General features: G+C 38.0%; 4 protein-coding genes across 5 annotated transcripts; 1 reads left to right on the top strand and 3 right to left on the bottom strand.

Moving 5' to 3' along the window:
- Nucleotides 1–1,198: 1,198 nt before the first annotated feature.
- LOC140771688 (nuclear pore complex protein NUP88) lies at nucleotides 1,199–7,632 on the top strand. The gene is made up of 9 exons (XM_073113295.1): nucleotides 1,199–1,648; nucleotides 2,619–2,770; nucleotides 3,483–3,605; nucleotides 3,828–3,972; nucleotides 4,582–4,643; nucleotides 4,939–5,155; nucleotides 5,803–6,720; nucleotides 6,865–7,114; nucleotides 7,209–7,632. Exons 1-9 carry the CDS (start codon nucleotides 1,235–1,237, stop codon nucleotides 7,445–7,447), a joined length of 2,520 nt encoding a protein of 839 aa, XP_072969396.1. The 5' UTR covers nucleotides 1,199–1,234; the 3' UTR covers nucleotides 7,448–7,632.
- A 16-nt stretch (nucleotides 7,633–7,648) lies between these two features.
- LOC140771689 (cytochrome P450 CYP73A100-like) lies at nucleotides 7,649–9,621 on the bottom strand. The gene is made up of 3 exons (XM_073113296.1): nucleotides 8,750–9,621; nucleotides 8,509–8,639; nucleotides 7,649–8,412 (listed from the first exon to the last, which is right to left on the bottom strand). Exons 1-3 carry the CDS (start codon nucleotides 9,577–9,579, stop codon nucleotides 7,808–7,810), a joined length of 1,566 nt encoding a protein of 521 aa, XP_072969397.1. The 5' UTR covers nucleotides 9,580–9,621; the 3' UTR covers nucleotides 7,649–7,807.
- A 138-nt stretch (nucleotides 9,622–9,759) lies between these two features.
- LOC140771690 (probable nucleoredoxin 3) lies at nucleotides 9,760–13,174 on the bottom strand. 2 transcript variants are annotated; one of them, XM_073113297.1, is made up of 4 exons: nucleotides 12,837–13,174; nucleotides 12,124–12,229; nucleotides 11,248–11,727; nucleotides 9,760–10,854 (listed from the first exon to the last, which is right to left on the bottom strand). In XM_073113297.1, exons 2-4 carry the CDS (start codon nucleotides 12,202–12,204, stop codon nucleotides 10,270–10,272), a joined length of 1,146 nt encoding a protein of 381 aa, XP_072969398.1. In that variant the 5' UTR covers nucleotides 12,205–12,229; nucleotides 12,837–13,174; the 3' UTR covers nucleotides 9,760–10,269. The 2 variants fall into 2 exon arrangements, with proteins under 2 accessions (XP_072969398.1, XP_072969399.1); XM_073113298.1 differs by lacking the exon at nucleotides 12,837–13,174 and adding an exon at nucleotides 12,381–12,399.
- Nucleotides 13,175–13,588: 414 nt separating this feature from the next.
- Nucleotides 13,589–16,293, bottom strand: LOC140772151 (iron-sulfur assembly protein IscA-like 2, mitochondrial). Its single transcript, XM_073114071.1, has 4 exons — nucleotides 16,086–16,293; nucleotides 15,147–15,277; nucleotides 14,951–15,059; nucleotides 13,589–13,898 (listed from the first exon to the last, which is right to left on the bottom strand). Exons 1-4 carry the CDS (start codon nucleotides 16,239–16,241, stop codon nucleotides 13,836–13,838), a joined length of 459 nt encoding a protein of 152 aa, XP_072970172.1. The 5' UTR covers nucleotides 16,242–16,293; the 3' UTR covers nucleotides 13,589–13,835.
- Between the last annotated feature and the right edge of the window lie 905 nt (nucleotides 16,294–17,198).

Below are 17,198 nucleotides of genomic sequence, written 5' to 3'. Positions count from 1 at the left end.
AACCAATCTTGTGGGAATGGTCATTATCGAACAGGGATTATGGTAGAGGCCGGTTTCATATGTCCGACAAATAACTAAGCATGATATTAATTGATTAAGGATATAATACAAAGACAAACTTTTTCAAGCTCTCTCTAATTGTTGAAGTGAGCACTATTTATGTATTTTCATATATGCCAAAATAATACCAACATTATAACCCTAGGCTATTTCATATTCCAGCAATCCGTCACCCTAATTGATCCAAAGCCATTGAACATCTATTCTCAAAATTGAGATTAATGACTAGAGAATTTTTCACAAAATCTTAGAGAGTGGTAGCCACTATGCACTAAAAGAAATAGATAGTCAATAATCCATAATTTAGTCCATCCCTCCTATCTATGAGTTTGAACGACTAGGGCACGAGTGAAGTGATACCCAGATTTAGAGGAAGCATAACTCGAGGGTTGTAACTTCTAGATCCAGTAATCATCAAAATCATGTAACGGAATACTAATACTTGGAATAAATTAAGACAGTTCATAGCTAAAACATGTGGCATGCTTATATTTCTTCGGTTGATAAAAGGATTAGAGACATTAGAAACAAAGTCCCTCGGACTTGTAGCAATATAAGTCAACCGTCGATCCAAGGGAATATACTCAATCTTAAGTCTTTCAAATTTCAATAAATTTGCTATTGCAGATTATCTTAATAAGACCTCCACTAAGATTTTCCATTGCTGTCGAAAAGTATTAATTACACTTACAGACTACTAAACTCATGTATATATTATTTTATAGATTTTTTTTATTTATCTCTATTCAAATGTTTATCCCTCGGTGAAAAGTTAGAAAACTATCACAATGTCACTGAAACACATCAAATAACCATCTTTAGAGTATTTAAAATTAATCATGTGAAAGTCAAGTGATATTTCTTTTCAATAAAAGCACAAATTAAAGAAGCATTGCGAAGGTTTTACTTAATTAAAATAACTAATATGTCATAGAAGATACATGAAAGGGTTTATGTGAAAATGGGTACTAGTTTATAAATTTAAGTGTAATTATCCTAAAACAATTAAGTTATCACCAACAACCGCAACTTGTGCGATTAATAACTCATGTAGGGGGTTATTTGAAAAATAAAACCGGGCCGGACATTTTAGCCCGATCCGACCCGATAAGATACATTTTGACTGCAATGTGGGTAGCTGAATACTGACCTAGTAGAATTGCTTCCTTCTCCGATGACGATACTGGCGGCGCCGCCGCCGCCGTCTTCTCCACCACCGTCGGACTACCACTCCCCTCCTCCTCCTTCCTTGTCTCCACTCATTCTCTCTTCCAGGGAAAGAAAGAAAAACCCTCTCGAGTGGGTTCCTCTCCCGAAGCACCCCGTCTTCGCCAACCGAAGTCCGAACCTTAACCTTAGCCCTAAAGCTCTTCCTTCTTCTCCTTCTGGTTTCCGGAGCCAAATCGGCGGTGGAGGAGATGGCAGTAGCAACTTGGCGGCGTGGGACCCCTCCGCGTCCCGCTTCTACCTGTGGGACCCGAACTCCCGCTGCGTCCACCGTCTGTCCCTTCGGTTTCGTGACCTCGGCGCCGACTCTTCCTCTTCTTCGCCGGATGACGTCGTCGTCGAGGCCGCCGTCCCCTCCGAGGTCGGTCGATTACTTCCCTTTTAGAAAAGAAATATATTTTCTTTTCCCATTCCTCCCTTTTTTTTCTGTGACATTACGATTTCTCGTTTCTCTTGCCAGTAATTAGGGCATCGCTAAATATAGTTAGCCATTTCAGCTTGACTATGAAACTCTCATAGAAGAACATTATGGATTTATAGTCTATTGAAGCACTTCTTTTGAGATATGTAAAATGCCTAGGATACAAGGGAAGCGCATTTTCAATTGCATATTTTAATTGTATGTTTTTTCTGACAAAAGGCAAACTCCCTGTTCGTTGAATTTACATTAAATATAATATTTTAATTGTATGTTAAGAGGGGCAATCTTATAGATATGATTCGAATGCAGTATGCACACAATGCAGGCATAGTCCATGAGTTGACTAACTAGGTTTTAGTTATTCATGTGATGTTCCCTCAAATTTTAAGAAGACATTAAAAGCTTTGGTTATGTGCTATCCTTATGCTGGGATTTAGCAAGATTGTTTTAGATATATATTGGTTCACATAGAGATTGTCTATCCGTCGAATTCATCTCAAGAAGATAATGAAGTATGGAAGATGCTTTTGAGTGAAGCGCAGTCACATTTGACACTTTATCTCCTTTCTAGTCCATTCTCTACAATTTGCTTGTCTAGGCAGGGATCCGATATTTTTTGAGTCCTTATATAAGGAAGGGAACCAATGAAGCCATGCATCATTATTTGCATACTGTTAAAAGATTAGCTCATGTGATTCTTTTGGAACTTTTAATAGTACCTAAACCAATTAATCTGTTAGATTCAAAATACAGTTTCATGTTTACTTAGCAGTTGGCATGCTTTCCAAGCAAGAACTGTTTTACCTAATGACTTGAATTGTAGTCTGTGTTAAAATCAACTTCTTATTTTTTTTTTTCTGCTGAAAACCTTTTAACTGGTAGTCTCATACCAATGTGTCTTATTATGCAGAAATTGATGCCAGATATTCAACTCCCCTCCCCTGTCCGTCATGTTTCACTCAATTTAGACGGGTCATCTTTACTTCTTGCTGGATCTGATAGTCTAAGTCTCATCTACATATATGAAAGGACTTCTGCAACTGGTGACACAATTATTTGCAGGTTTATTTGGAGTTAGTATATCATTATTCATTTCAGTCTTCTATTTTTTTTAAATTGGGTTGTCCTTTGCCAGATTTTTCTGGCATTGAATCTATATATCAATTTATTTAATGAAACAAAATTGATGCAAATAAAATTGGAAGCATACTATTTATTAAATTGTAATGTAGTCTTGCTTCTTTAATAGTGTCCACATGTATCACAGCCTGACAGGTTGCCTCTTATGTTAAAAGCATTTATTTCTCCACTTATGATGCTCTATAAGTGGATATTTCAGATATTGGTTGTGTCATATATCAACAGTTTAGTAGTGGGTAAGGTGAGATATGACCTCTACAAATGAAGTCATGAAATTTGCAGATATTCTTATTAGCAAAGTAAATAACATTCTACTTGGTACTGACTCCATTTGTGTAGTTTTTTGTCTTTTTACTCAAGGAACTGTTTCTTCTATTTTTCATAAGATCAATTGGTAAAAATATTTCAATTGGCACTGATATAAAAGTCTTCACCTGTATTAAAGATGCGAACTTTTTCTTTACTAAGAAAATTAATTTTTTGGCTTTGAGGATTATTAAACTAATAAACATCATTCAAGGCTAAAATGATTTTACATTGTTTTTATTTTCACCTCTTCCCTTTTTCTCTTATACTAACCATCTTCATACTGATTTGGGTTGTTAAAGGGCTCATAAATGTAAAATTCTATCAGGACTGTTCCAGTTGCTTCCAAAGTGTTAGCTGGTCAAAACAATGGTTTGCAAACTTTACAAACACTGTGGCACCCTTTTAGTAGTAGTCATTTGGGAGTTTTGACATCAGATTCAGTTTTCAGGTATGTCTTCAAATTTTGAACTACAAGGAGAAGGAAATACATATATTTTATACCATGTTTTATAACATCAAATGGTACAAATTACAAAATAGATCTTATCATTACGTTAGTCACACTTCTCATCCAGTGATATAATGTAGACTTGAACCTTATTTTTCTCACACTGTTGATTAGGTCATTTGCATTTTTCACCTTATAAAATTGCAAAATTATGTTGTGCAGACTATATGATTTATCGTCTGATCGAGAGCGACCTGAGCAGGAATATTATCTACAGCCAGTCCAACCTGGAAGATGCCAGAATGCTGCATCGATCTGCCCAGTGGCATTTTCGTATGGAAGCCATCATTTGTGGGATAGATTTTCTGTGGGTATTAGTATTTTCCTATGTTAAAGGTCATTTCATCTGGTATATTATGCTCATTTTTGTGTTGGTGAACTCATATTGCATATATATACACAGTGCCTCTGCACTGGTTGTTTCTTTGTTGGTTTGAATTAACTCTAGTAATTAAATAATACTTTATGTTCCCATAGAGTACGCTGTTGCCTGTTAATGTTAGATACTTACTCGTGGTATGGTGTTTAAAACCTGTGCTCAGTATGTAGATAACATAACAAAACAATTATGTCAAATCTGAGGCTACAGTGCAAGGTTCAATTTTGTGATTTTGATTTTTTTGATAACCATATATACATTTTGTTTTCTCCTATAAGGCCTATTAATCTGCCCTTCTTCATAGACATGGTTTTGCTTCTCCCTTTTGCTCTGTTCCAATGCCTTCTCTTCATTTATCTAAACACTTCTCTTTAAGCATAGGAAATCGGTACCCTGCTTAGGGGGAGCTCATGCACTGGGATGCCCTTCTAGGATTCTCTTTTAATACAAACTCTTGCTTAATTTTGTGAATTGTAATGACTAAACCTATTATATCTATTCTAATATTTTATAATCAATGTTCTTTTTGGTCTGCAGGTTTTTATCTTATTCAGTGATGGTTCAGTCTACATTCTCTGTCCAGTTGTTCCTTTTGGAAGGTACATTTCTATTTGATCTGGTTCTGTTTCCTTTGTTGTTACACTGTTTCTATCTGCTGTCCAAATATTTGGGTGCTACGTATTCTTACTGGAAGATGGCATTTCAACTTGTTACATAAAAAGTAGGTGAAAATAGAAACATTTTTAGGAGGAGAAAAATTAGTCTTGTAGTATTACTGTTATCTATTATAGGAGACCTCCACTCTTAGAATTGGATCGCAGATAGCAGTTTCTTATTCAGTAGCCTGCTTATATTCTAATTCATTCGAAGAATTATGGTTATTTTCTGGTGCAGCCTCTTTAATAGTAGATATATCCAGGATATATATGAAGATCTTAATGCATTTGGATTGAAGTCAACAAGTCCAAGAATTATTAGCAACTCACGTATGGCCATTGCTTGGTTAGAAGCAACATTTCCCGAGGTAGCAGATCAATCAACCGAAGGGCGGAGTGTAGCAATATCAAGAGCTCATCCTTATTCCCCAGTAGACGCATCGCTTTCTTTACAGGCATGCTTGCTGCATCTCTCTTTATCATATGTGCAAAATTTTGTTGCCTCTGCGAAGCACATTGTGATTGATTTTATTTGTAAAGTGTACTTATATTCTTCTGTAGTAATGTGCAAGTCTGCAATATAATTTGTCTTGTTTGACAGCATTAATAAGCCACTTCTGAAGTTCTTATAATTACTGATTGTCAAACTTAATTAAGGAAGTATTTGAAGAGAGTAGATTGCACAAGGTTATTGAGGCAAAACATTCAGTGAATTGCTCACTGTGATCACCTATGTATTAGATGGTATAATGCTTCTTTCTTAATGTTTATTTGAAGATATTCTACCTTATATATTAACTTTGAATTTTCAATTCAGATATTAGTTTTTTAAGCCAAATATCTGTATCTGTGTGGTTGTTGTTATAGATCAGCAACAAAAGGGTATACTCATGAAGGTCAGAACATAGTAGTGTATCTTGATTTGGGTTAATTTAAAGATACTTTATCAGATATCTTAACTTTTAGGTTTTCCCTCATTAGCTTTCATCTGACTAAAGTATATCTCAGGGCTGACCAATTTATTCATTTCTCTTTTAGTTTTACCTTAATGAGATTTAACATTAATCAACTTCTATAATGGACAAGGTGTGCAATAATACAGGGACCTCTCTGTAGAGTCTGCCGCAAGGACGAAAATAATGTGTCTGAAGGCCAGAGCAGTGATGGCTGTAAAGGCAGATCTGTGAGTTTTCTTTATAGCTCTATTGGCAAAGATTCAGTTCTTGTTACAGCCTGGAGCAGTGGGCAGATCCAGATTGATGCTCTAGCTGATGAAATACAACCCCAGTGGAGCATTGGTATTTCCCCCCACCTTGATGTTGATTCACTTGGCCATATAAAGGGCGTTGCAATGATTTGCGAGTCAAACTCCCAGGATCTTTCTACTTCGAAACTCCATCATCCTCTCAATATTGGATCAAATATGAGCACTGGTGCAGATACAGTTTTGTTTGAACATTCACCTCCTTTGCTAAGGCTAGCTATTGTGGACCTGGCGCTGCCTGATCATAATTGCATGTTATCGTTGTTTCATGATCCTCTTGTCTCGGAGAGATTTTACTGTGTTCATGGTGGGGGAATTGACGTAGTAACTTTGCACTTTCTCCCATTCTCAGATGCAAACACAGCTGCAAAACCGCCTTCTGTGCATCCTATTCTCACTGCAGCCAATGATGAATCCTGCTCTCCATTTCTGTGTGGTTTTCTTACAATAGCCGATTCATATGGTCATTTGCAGGTAGTCGGAGTGACGTTCTCATATGAGTGTATTCAACTGGAAATGAAGGGTTGGAAAGAACCACTACCCTTTCATTATGAGATTGATGATAAATCTGTTTATGATACAAAAGCCACAATTCCTGAATTTATAAGTAAAGAGCTTCTTGCTGGCCCCAAAGTCATAACACTTCCCGCTTCAACAAGCCTTCGATCTGTGACTGCTGACTCCATTGAAGGCCGGTCAACTCTTCATCACTATATCAAGCTTTTCCATGAGAACTATGTAGAGTATGCACATAAGGTAATAACAGATTGAGCATTTCCATTTTATTGTTTTTATTTCGTAATGTTACCTGGTTTGCTTGCACAGTGTATAGTGGATCAGCTTCAGTTATCTAACCGGAACCCTTTCTTCTCCGTTGTTGGTTTGACACTGCTTGCCTAGGTCTACATTGAGCTCAAAGAACATGCAGGATATCTAAAAACAGTGATCGACGACCAACAGAAACGCTTGCACGCAACAAAGCAGTTGCTTAAAGAATTCAATGCCAAAGATCAAGTCATAGAGGGCAGAATAGATCGTGCCTTCAAGGTATATGAGCTTTTAGAGAAGCGTTTACAAAGTTTCAAAACATTGCCTGCGGCAAACAAGAAACCATTGTCAAGAGCAGAGCGTGAATTCAAGGCCCAACTCGGTATGCAAGATCTTCCTTTTATGTAGTTTAAGCTTTGGACTTAAAAGTTTATTTGAGTCACAAATTTAACATTCGATTCTTGAAAACAATGCAGATAGGTTTGCAGATGTTGAGTTAGATGCCCTGCACATGTCTATTGAAGCCTTGAAAGCAAGGATGAGAAGACACAGTCAGCCATCGCCAGCACAGCCGCCATCAAGGGGAAGAAACTACGTTCCAGAGGCTCAGATGTCAACATTAAAGATGTCGCTGGAAAGGCTGTCGATTCTAAACGAAGAGAACACCCAGAAGCTAAATCTCATTGAACATGAATTGAATGTCCAGGGGAAATAGCAATCTCAAGCTCTTGTGAGGTGCAGAAAAATGTCAGCTTTTTTTTTTCTTCTCATGGCCATTTGTAGAACCATAACCCTTTATCTCATATGCACATTAATATGTATAACGGCTCGTTCTTTGTACGACCTAATTTTATCTTGAATCCCTGATTAAATCACAAAAAAGTCTTGATGTATACCCTAGATATGAATCTCTACATGCAAAACAAGACTTTCTTCATTTGTTTGATAGAATTACACAATTCAATTTGTTTTATCTTTCCTATCAAAATACATTTGTTTACTCGTCACAAACAATATCATCCTTATTTCACACAGCTGCTACTAATCAATGGCAAGAATATAAAGCATGAGTTCTTCACTTCTCTACTGGCCGGAAAAACACCACAGAGTGCTTAGCAATGTGCAAGCTGAACTGCCCACCCTTCTCTTCCACATCCACCTTCTCCGCCCCTGGCGGCGGCCGCATCTGAAAGCTCGTCACGAGCTTCCCGATGACGATCCCCAGAATCGGCATCGCCAATATGATCCCCGGGCAGCTCCGTCGGCCCATGCCGAACGGCAAAAACCTAAAGTCGACCTTACCGCCGACCGCCGCCTCTACCGCCCCCTCCTCTTCTAAGAACCTCTCCGGCCTGAACTCCTCTGGCTTATTCCACCACTCGGGGTTATTCGCGAGCCACCATGCATTCACCACCACCTTGGACTCCTCGGGGATCGTGTAGCCGCCGAGCTTGGCCTCCGCAAGGTTCATGTGGGGGACCAACAAGGGGATGGGAGTGTGCAGCCTCAGTGTCTCCTTTATAACGGCTTGCAAGTAAGGAAGCTTTTGCAAATTCGACTCGGTCACCGTCTCGCCGTGGAGGACATCAGCGAGCTCACGGCGGAGCTTGTCTTGGACCCGGGGGTGGTTCACGAGCTCTGCGATAGCCCACTCCATCGACCACAAGGTGGTTTCAATAGCTACATAAGATCAGAGCAAGCTAAATTAGACAAAATTCTTTATTATACCACCCCCCGAAAAAGAAAGTAGGACAAAACTAGAAGAACTTTGTCTACCTGCGACGTTGATGTTCTCCACGATGTATGTCACGTTGTCCGCCGTGATTTCTCCCTTCTTCTCAGCCTCTAGTATGTGGTCTATTGCGCAGTTGGGGTTGTGTTTGCTCCCATTTGCAGCCATAATACTCCTGATTAAAGAAATGGATTTATCTTCTTTTTAGCGAAAATGCGTGTCAAAATTTTAAATTTTTTTGAAAGAAAAAGAAGAAAGAATACGTGCGTATGTACGTAATCTTACCTTCTCTTATCCACGTAGTAGTTGTTGAAGAAAGCCAGCCTCTTGTTCTGCAAGTCTCTGCATTTATTCAGATAACCCCTCAAGAAGGGCCTGAGAATAGGAATAAACTCCCCATAGTTATACTCAAAGCTCTGCGCCAATCGACTCCTCTCCGAGTTAAACCTGGTAGCCTCCAAGAAGAGAGGATCGCTCGTCGACTCAAACTTGGCGTCAAACATCATCCTGTACATGATGTTGTACAGCATCAGCTGCAACCTCCTCCGCACCACCACTCCCACTCCCGCCTCATCCCCCCGCAGATCCTCGACGACGAGATCCATCTCCTCCTCCCACATCCCCTTGTGCTGCTGCACCACCTTGTTCGTGAAGAACGGCAGCGTCATGATCCGCCGCATCTTGCGCCAGTGGTCGCCGTACGCCGTGAATACCATGTCCTGCCCGTTCCCAGTGAAGATGTCGAAGACGACGTTCCTTGGCCGCGACCCGAACTCCACCCCCTGTGTGTGCAACACCTCGGTGGCGAGCTTCGGGTCGGAGACGACCACCAGGTTTCTTGCCCCCAGTTTGAGGAGGAACACGTCGCCATACTTGTGGGCCAAGTCGGCGAGGAACCTATGGCTCAGGTCATTGCCGACTTGGAGCCAATTCCCAAAGACTGGAATGGAGAGAGGGCCAGGAGGGCTGTTGGGTCTTCTCTTGGTGCTGGACAGGAGGAGGAGGGGGAGGAGGAAGAGGAGGAGAGAAAGGTACAAGGATTTTGATAGAAGGGTGATCAAGCTTATGGAGAGGAGAGTGGAGAACAGCGCTAGTTTCTTCAAGGAGATGGCCATATTCAATTAAATCTTCTTCGATTAATTGTTATGGAGGGAATGAGGAGATTTCTACATATATATACAAATTTATACAGCTTTATTATGAAAACCAAGTCAAACGTACTACTCGGTTTTGGTTGGTGTAGACTAAAAGGATTGGTGGAATAGGTCTTTTGCAATTAGTATTTACCTACCTAAGAGTCACATCACTAAGTTCGGCATAGTTGTTTTTGGGATGAGTCAGATGTTCATACTTGGTGGAAAGGCAAGGGTTTGGTTGGCAGCTTTCTGCCAATTAATTTATTAATTTCTTTCTTTTCTAACATTTAGCATATTTGTGCAGAATAGACACTTAGAGGATTTATGATTTCTATATGAAGACAGACAATAATTTGTTTCCCTTTTCTACAGAGTGGGAGGTGAATGTGATGTTTGAAGTTGTCATTCTCATGGTGGTGGGAGAGGGTTGGTGAAAGGTTGGCGTTTAAAATGTTTGACCTTGTACAAGTCCAAGCATAACCTACTTCAATTGTCACAAAAATCATGTGGTTGGCTGGCATCATGATCATGAGATAGTGCTGAATTAGATGCATTCTTTGTAGTATATATCAGTAATGGGTTAGGTCCTGAAAGAAGAACATTCATAGTTGAACCATTCTTTTGTGGCAATGATTTGTTCAGCACCACCAACTGAAGTTGAGTGCAAATTTACTGCTTGATTCCTTCAACACAAGAGGGATGGAGGTCAAAGTCACATAGATCACAAGAGAAGACCCAGTGCCTCCCTTGGCTCCTGCACGCATCACAGACATAAGCCTTAGCAATGTCTAACTTCAGCTCATGAACATGTCTAGGATCCTTCACTTGATTTGGAAGTCCCTCTCCTTCTTTTTGCAATGCTGCTTCTACCTCAGCAGCTCTTGATTCAGTGAATGGGAATGCCACAGAACCGTATTTTGCGATAACCGCTCGCCCGTCGGTCGTCACCGCCTTCCCGTCCGGCCCGATAATTACGAGCGTCGGAATTCCGTTTACGTTGAAGATTCTACTAAGATCATGTCTAGTCCTGTCAGTGTAGGGAATTGCTAACCATGGCATCTCATCAAGGCTTGATCTGAATTCATCCTCGTCGCGGTCTGCTGAAACAAAAATTATTTCCAAGATTCGGTTTTCGCAGATCCTTAGCTCGTTGTATGCATCTTTAAGCGTCGTCATAAAACTGCGGCACGGCGGGCACCAACGAGCTCCAAAGTAGAGGCCTATTGTTCTTCCAACAAGATCAGATATGAGAACCTATACATATGAATGAAACAAAGGAATTAATGAATTAGCACAAGATAAGAGTAGTAGCTATGAATTAGAACAGATTGCTTTCCTAGTAGTGATGCCAAATGTTGGTGACTTTTATCTCTTTTTTCATCAGAACTGTTTAGAATATGGTCTTCAGAATGATAGGTAAGTTGAACATAATTCCATCAAACCTCAGTCAACCAAATTTCAATAAATAATATGCCATCATATGGTGGTCATTCCTATCCCACTGCTTATTTCTCTATAAAGTTTCAGTCAGTTAAGTGATACTAAGATGAACTGATAAATTACATGTAAACAGTTTAGCTATGAATTCTTGGAAAAATCCATAATTAGCAAGAGCAATATAAGAACTTCAATAATTAATAAGGTCACCTTTGTGCCATCTCTGGAGATCAAATAGTCTCTTTCTTCTCTCCCAAGAAGCTCTTCTAGTTTTCCCCCTTGGCGCTTGGCCTCATCCATAGCCTCCAACTCTTTCCTTCTCTTAGCACCAAAGGGGTATGCATCAGCTCTATAGTCTTCAACCAACTTAACTGCATCTTCCTCAATATCCATCCCATGGGATGCCAAAGGAATGAGAGAAGGAAGGCGTTCGATATGGAATTTACTACATAGTCTTCTCTTAACATCGACGTCGAATGGCACCGCGAGCCACGGGATACTCTTGAAGTGATCCGTAAAGCTATTGTCGTCATGATCAAGTGAAACGAGAACAATCTCAAAATTCTTCTGCATGGTCTTCAGGGTGGTGTAGAGATGGACTAATTGCGGTGTGAAGTTGCGGCAGGGGCGACACCAGTTGGCTGAGAAGAAGAGGCAGGTGGTCTTCCCTTCAATGCATGACAAAGGCACCTGTTTGCATATCATCAAAAAGGAAATGCCTTTTAAGGCCGGCCTCTCTTAGAAATCTTCATGCATCTTGAAGTTTTCAGTTTCTCATGTACAGCCCTCTATTATCAGTTCAATTGTAATTGAATTCAATTGCCTTTACCGAGTTATGAGATTAGAAAAAGAAAACTTGCATTATCTAATCAGAACACCTATCTCTGACATATGTAAATCAATTCAAAAACAACAACTTATTATCTGAAATTGCACTGAAGAACAACATATAGCAGAAACTACTCTGAGAGATTTGAGTAAACCAAAGTTTCTAAAAGCGAAAACTTATTAGTATTTTGGGTAAAACATAAGGAAATTATACTATAATTCATACTAATTAGTGCTGGAATCATAAGTTCCCATCACCTGCCCTTCATGAGAGAGAAGGAATTCAACCCCTGCTGACTTCAACATTGATATCTGTGTCTCTCCTTCCTTCACTGCCATCTTTTCGTCTCCTCTCCTATTTCTCCTGGGCAACAAGAGAAGCAATGAATTGTGAAAGGATCAAGGTTAGAAGCTTAGCATCTAATTTGTCCACTAGATAAAGTATATTCTACTGATACTATTCCCAAGGATAGTAAGGTTAGCACAGAAAATGGATAAAGATGAGAAAGTATTACTTTGCCAGCCGTGAATTGTTCTCATATGGGTGAAAGGATTAAGGTTAGCATCTCAGAAGGACAATCTTCCTAGATAATTTTGCATGCAGTTGTCAACTAGAAAAAGTATATTCTATTAATATTCTTCCTGAGACGTATAAGATTGAGCATAAAAAGGAACGGATAAAGATTGGGTAAAAAAAACATAAGATTGTAACGTGTTACAGAGAAGTACCCTTGATTGGCATATCGATAAGATTCTCCAACCAACATGGAGATTGGTAACCAGTTAATCACTAAAAAGGAATAGTTTGAGATAAGATTTTGAAAATTTTCTGATCAATATCTTGGAAAAAGGCTTCATCTTTTTAGTTATAACTGGTTACAAGAAGCGTATCTTCTTATACAACATAAGAAAAAGGATAATCTCTTTAAAAAAGAAAGAAAGAAGAAGATTGAGATGAAATAGACTCTTACCTTGATATTGTCTTAGCGTTCAATTTGGTGCTAGGGATCTTTGGTGTTGAATAAGAGGTTTACTGCTTTAGTGCATGTCCATGAATGCCACATATATCGTGCAACTATTGCATGGTGACACAGGGCAGCCGCCTTTGGCCTTGGACTCTCCAATCTCCATGATGGTCGGTGATGTTCCTTGCCATCGTTATCTCCCCTTGATTTCACAATTAAAACAAAGTTAACACTTTAATTTAGTGATTAGTTTGTTGAAGAAGAAACAGCAATGGCAGGCTTTAATGGAGAAAAGGAAACGTTATAACTCCATGCAGCTAATTGATGATTAGGGGTCGAAGAAGTAAAAAAGGGCTTTAATTTAATGAGATTTTTGTACTTTTTACAACAATTAATAAATAAATACGTGTTTATATAGCCCGTAATAAGAGGGCAAAAGAAGTAGAGAGATCATGTTTCCCACTGGCAATCATTCAGCCATAACAAGCATCCTCACAAGATCGAATGGTGATTTTATTAGGGATAATTTCAGACCGAATTATTATTATTATTATTTTTCCATATACTTTTTATATTATTATTTTTATTCATGTACACCTCAGAACTGAAAAATATATCTGTATATATTCTTTTGAACTAAGAAAAAAAACTATTTGAATCTCTAAGTTAAAAAGTATGTTAAAAAGTATGTGAAAAAGGGTAATAATTCAGAAAGTCTAAATAAAATTATTCCTATTTATTATACTGTAGACAAGATAAGAAGTTTAACTCTTTCAATATTTATTGCATCAGAACTATGCTATAAACAAAATTACAATTTCACAAGCAAGAATATGCACATCATTCTGACAATCTGATCCCTTAATATGATGTACCCCACATTTGACAAGAGTAATTTTAACATATCTAACTCAAAAACACTGCTAAAAGTTTGGATGTCAATAGCTGACAGCCAATAGCCCAATAGGTGCATTGGAATTGTTCATATCACTTAAAACTCCGCAGTTATTTGACCATGAACGAGCTTTTACAGCTGCATCCTCCAACTGCACTTGGATTTGTCACCACCTGCAATGAAGTACAATTTTGTTATAGCTTATGTATGCTGAAGAAAGCTCAAATAGAGACATATTTTGTTTGCATCCAGTGCCAAAAAGATACTGACCTCTTATTAGGAAAACAAAAACAAAAATTTATTGATACAGAAAAATAATAATTGTGTCTCAGACAAAATGCAGCAAATAGAGTAATAGACATGCCTAATCAAAGCACAGTGAGGTGTAACAGTTAAAATGAATCCATTTGAGAACAAGAACTTTTACAAATTGTAAGAAGTTAATTATTAAAACAGAATAGCATTTACTTGAGAAGTATTTGGTGAATTAAATTTAAAACGAACATAGAAATCTAGTGCTTTCTGTCATACTTGTTGGTATGAAACAACTTAGCTACACAAAATGCCATAAGCAACATCAGAGGGTTTTTTCATCAAAAAGGGATATAGTCCAAAGCGAGGATTGTTGCTTTTCCATTGTTTTAGATAGTAATTATGAGTCTGAAGGCAGCAATTACATTTATGGGCTTCCAAGGGTTGCTAAATGATTAACTAAAGCTTTTCCAGTTGCTTGTTCAAGATCCAAGACAGTCTGCACCTTGATTTGCTTCAGCCTTTAAGTCTCAATATGAGGTGCATTAGGGATATATATATATATTTGCTTTCCTATATCAACCCTAGATTAGAAATATGCCATAAAAACTGCTAAGTGACATCCATTTCAAATCATCCTCGACGAGGGCCTCAAATATATTGGCATTTATCTGTCAGTCCCACATCAAGGATCATTTACTTGGATATGGTTTTCAAGGGGCCAGGAAAATTAAGGCAGCAAACAATTTAAGCTCTATATCACCTTCTAGTCACCCTTGTCATGCAAGATGAATTCCAGTCAAGAGGACAACCGCTATTTTCGGTTGTTAATAGCACAATGATATCAAACATGAATTTATTAAAGCATTTCTAAATTATCTATATCACTATTACGTTTATAGTAAAGGAAAACATGACATGCAAAAGAATAGGGTCAAATACAAATGGAACAATGATTAAGAAAGAAACTGACCAGGAAAGCAGAACGGATCAGCTCTTCAACATAATCTACAGTAGCACCTTTCACAAAGTCATAGGAGATATTGTCCACCACCAACTTAACACCATCCTTCTCAAAAACTCTAGAAGCATTTCAAAAACAACTATGAGCAAAGAACAAGATGTCAAATGGAAAGGAACAATCAATTTCAATGGCAAAAGAAATGAACCTATCATCTGCAGTTTTTTTGTCATCCAGCAGAAAGACATACTGAAATCCAGAACATCCACCCGTTTCTACACTTAAACGAAGCATTTTTCCATCTGTAGACGACTCATTGGCATGCAACTCTTTCAATCTCTACAAATGCAAAACACACCAAAAGTCAGAATGGCATAAAGAACATATAATCTAACTTCAATAGCTTATGACTACTATAATCTCTACTATTGAAAGGATTCTCAGACAGGAAAACCTAAATAAGGACTTGTTACCACATAATTCCAAAAATATGATCCAGCTAAGCTGGCCATCACCAAAACACCAAAGTCCTCGAGGGAATTTGCATGTCAATCTTTGGAATATTTAATAGATGTTCATCTACTACAACGAGCAAATGGACACATGCTATTGAGATCCTTGATACAGAACTCCTTTTGGGGGATCTAAACAGCAAAAAAGAAGAAAAAAAAACCCTTAAATTCAAAAAGTTCCATTAGCAAAACCACCATGAACAAGGATCTATTAACAATTGAACCAAACTATCAACCTTTGCTTGCTCAGAGAGATGTCCGAGTTAAAACATCAACATGGTTAGTTTTGCTCAAATCTTTACCTTATTAATTGCAGCTTACCTTATGAAGGATGGCTAATTTCTAATGAATATCATAAATAACTACAATGATCACAAGAAAATCTAAGCATTATTTTCAAAATACCATGTCTATCTTCACCTATTCCAACAAAAAAACCACACCTTTCTCCGGTCTTCCTATCAAAAAATATATAAAAAAGGGCAACTTTTCACCAGAAATCACTTCAAATTTTTCTCGAGGTAGTTTCGACCTCCCATTTCCTTCGCTATCAAAAGATTATTATTTCAATTTCCCAAAAATAGGGGGAAAGAAATAACGAATTGATAGTAAAGGAAAGGAGAGAAAGGGTTTACTTGCACGCAGTTCTCCGTCATGTGAACGGCGTCGTCAGCGGCGGCGGGCTCGGACGGAGATGCCGCGACGGCGGAGCTGAGAAGCCTCGCGTTGCGTTCGATCCGTCCGCGAATTAACGGCGCCAGGCGAGAGATGACGGATCGCGACGTGGCCATCTCTCTCTCTCCCCCTCCCCTTCCTTTCTCTCGCAGATGCTGTTACAGTATTAATCACGGCCGATTTTAATGGAAAAACTATTTAGCTGAAAATTAAATTTACGTTTTACTCCCGACATGGTCAAGGGTAAAAGGGTAAAAGTACAAGCTTGCACACTGCTAGGGTACATTTAGGGTGCCCCAATAACAAATTAAAGAGGAAATATTTATTAAAATCCACTATATTTTGTTTTTTCTTTACAGGAATAACCCACCCTATTTATTTTGTTGAGCAACAAAATAAATATTAAGTTACAACTTACAATTAATTTTATCTTATTGGTAAATACTATCCAAATACCTTTCTCTCTCTCACTAATTATGTATAAGTGCCATAAATTTATGAAGGTACCACACTTTATAATTTGTATATCAAACAAAAGAAACTTTAAGTATTTACCACTAGATCTCTATATTTTGATTCTAATGCATAAAAACATCTTTATTAGTTGTTCTTACCAAGTAGTTATAATATAAATTAGTTAAATTAAGTACATATATAAAAATAACATTAATGTCTTTAAATATGATTATTAAAATTACGCATAAAATATGTTTTTTAAAGTTAAATATAAAAATAAAGGCAAAAAGGTGACCTTAATGACAATAGTTTTTGTTTCATTTTTTGTTACAAATTGCACATGGACAGCTTTAAAATATAAAGTAGATGGTCCTTACACACAGCAAGAGAATAGATAGTATAAGTAGGAAATAACAAGTAGATATGATGGAGTTTGAACTCATGATCAAAGTTCATCTTTAATACTGTGCTAGATGATTGTCTAAATCAAAAGGCTAAGCTAGTAATAGTTTATTTTGCGTCGCAATGTAAAGATCTATTCACGACTGCATATCCTAATCGCGTGCTTGAAATTATACAGAATCTTATCATAAACCAGAATAAGAATGTAGACACAA

The sequence above is a fragment of the Typha angustifolia genome, chromosome 12, assembly GCF_048772165.1.
Source record: "Typha angustifolia cultivar Huaian chromosome 12, ASM4877216v1, whole genome shotgun sequence".
In the NCBI taxonomy this organism is placed as follows: domain Eukaryota; kingdom Viridiplantae; phylum Streptophyta; class Magnoliopsida; order Poales; family Typhaceae; genus Typha; species Typha angustifolia.
This window is presented reverse-complemented; position numbering and strand designations above follow the sequence as displayed.

Bases quoted from the DNA above. Each gene is read 5' to 3' on its own strand.
- LOC140771688 (XM_073113295.1), top strand. From the start codon at position 1,235: ATGACGATACTGGCGGCGCCGCCGCCGCCGTCTTCTCCACCACCGTCG. The intron at 1,649-2,618 runs GTCGGTCGATTA...CTTATTATGCAG, and splicing joins AGGCCGCCGTCCCCTCCGAG to AAATTGATGCCAGATATTCA. The intron at 5,156-5,802 runs GCATGCTTGCTG...GCAATAATACAG, and splicing joins ACGCATCGCTTTCTTTACAG to GGACCTCTCTGTAGAGTCTG.
- LOC140771689 (XM_073113296.1), bottom strand. From the start codon at position 9,579: ATGGCCATCTCCTTGAAGAAACTAGCGCTGTTCTCCACTCTCCTCTCC. The intron at 8,640-8,749 runs GTAAGATTACGT...TTCTTTAATCAG, and splicing joins TACTACGTGGATAAGAGAAG to GAGTATTATGGCTGCAAATG. The intron at 8,413-8,508 runs GTAGACAAAGTT...GATCTTATGTAG, and splicing joins GGAGAACATCAACGTCGCAG to CTATTGAAACCACCTTGTGG.
- LOC140771690 (XM_073113297.1), bottom strand. From the start codon at position 12,204: ATGGCAGTGAAGGAAGGAGAGACACAGATATCAATGTTGAAGTCAGCA. The intron at 11,728-12,123 runs GTGATGGGAACT...ATATGCAAACAG, and splicing joins TTCTCTCTCATGAAGGGCAG to GTGCCTTTGTCATGCATTGA. The intron at 10,855-11,247 runs GTGACCTTATTA...TCATATGTATAG, and splicing joins TCTCCAGAGATGGCACAAAG to GTTCTCATATCTGATCTTGT.
- LOC140772151 (XM_073114071.1), bottom strand. From the start codon at position 16,241: ATGGCCACGTCGCGATCCGTCATCTCTCGCCTGGCGCCGTTAATTCGC. The intron at 15,278-16,085 runs GTAAACCCTTTC...TTGCATTTGTAG, and splicing joins TGACGGAGAACTGCGTGCAA to AGATTGAAAGAGTTGCATGC. The intron at 15,060-15,146 runs GTTCATTTCTTT...AAATGCTTCTAG, and splicing joins AAAAAAACTGCAGATGATAG to AGTTTTTGAGAAGGATGGTG.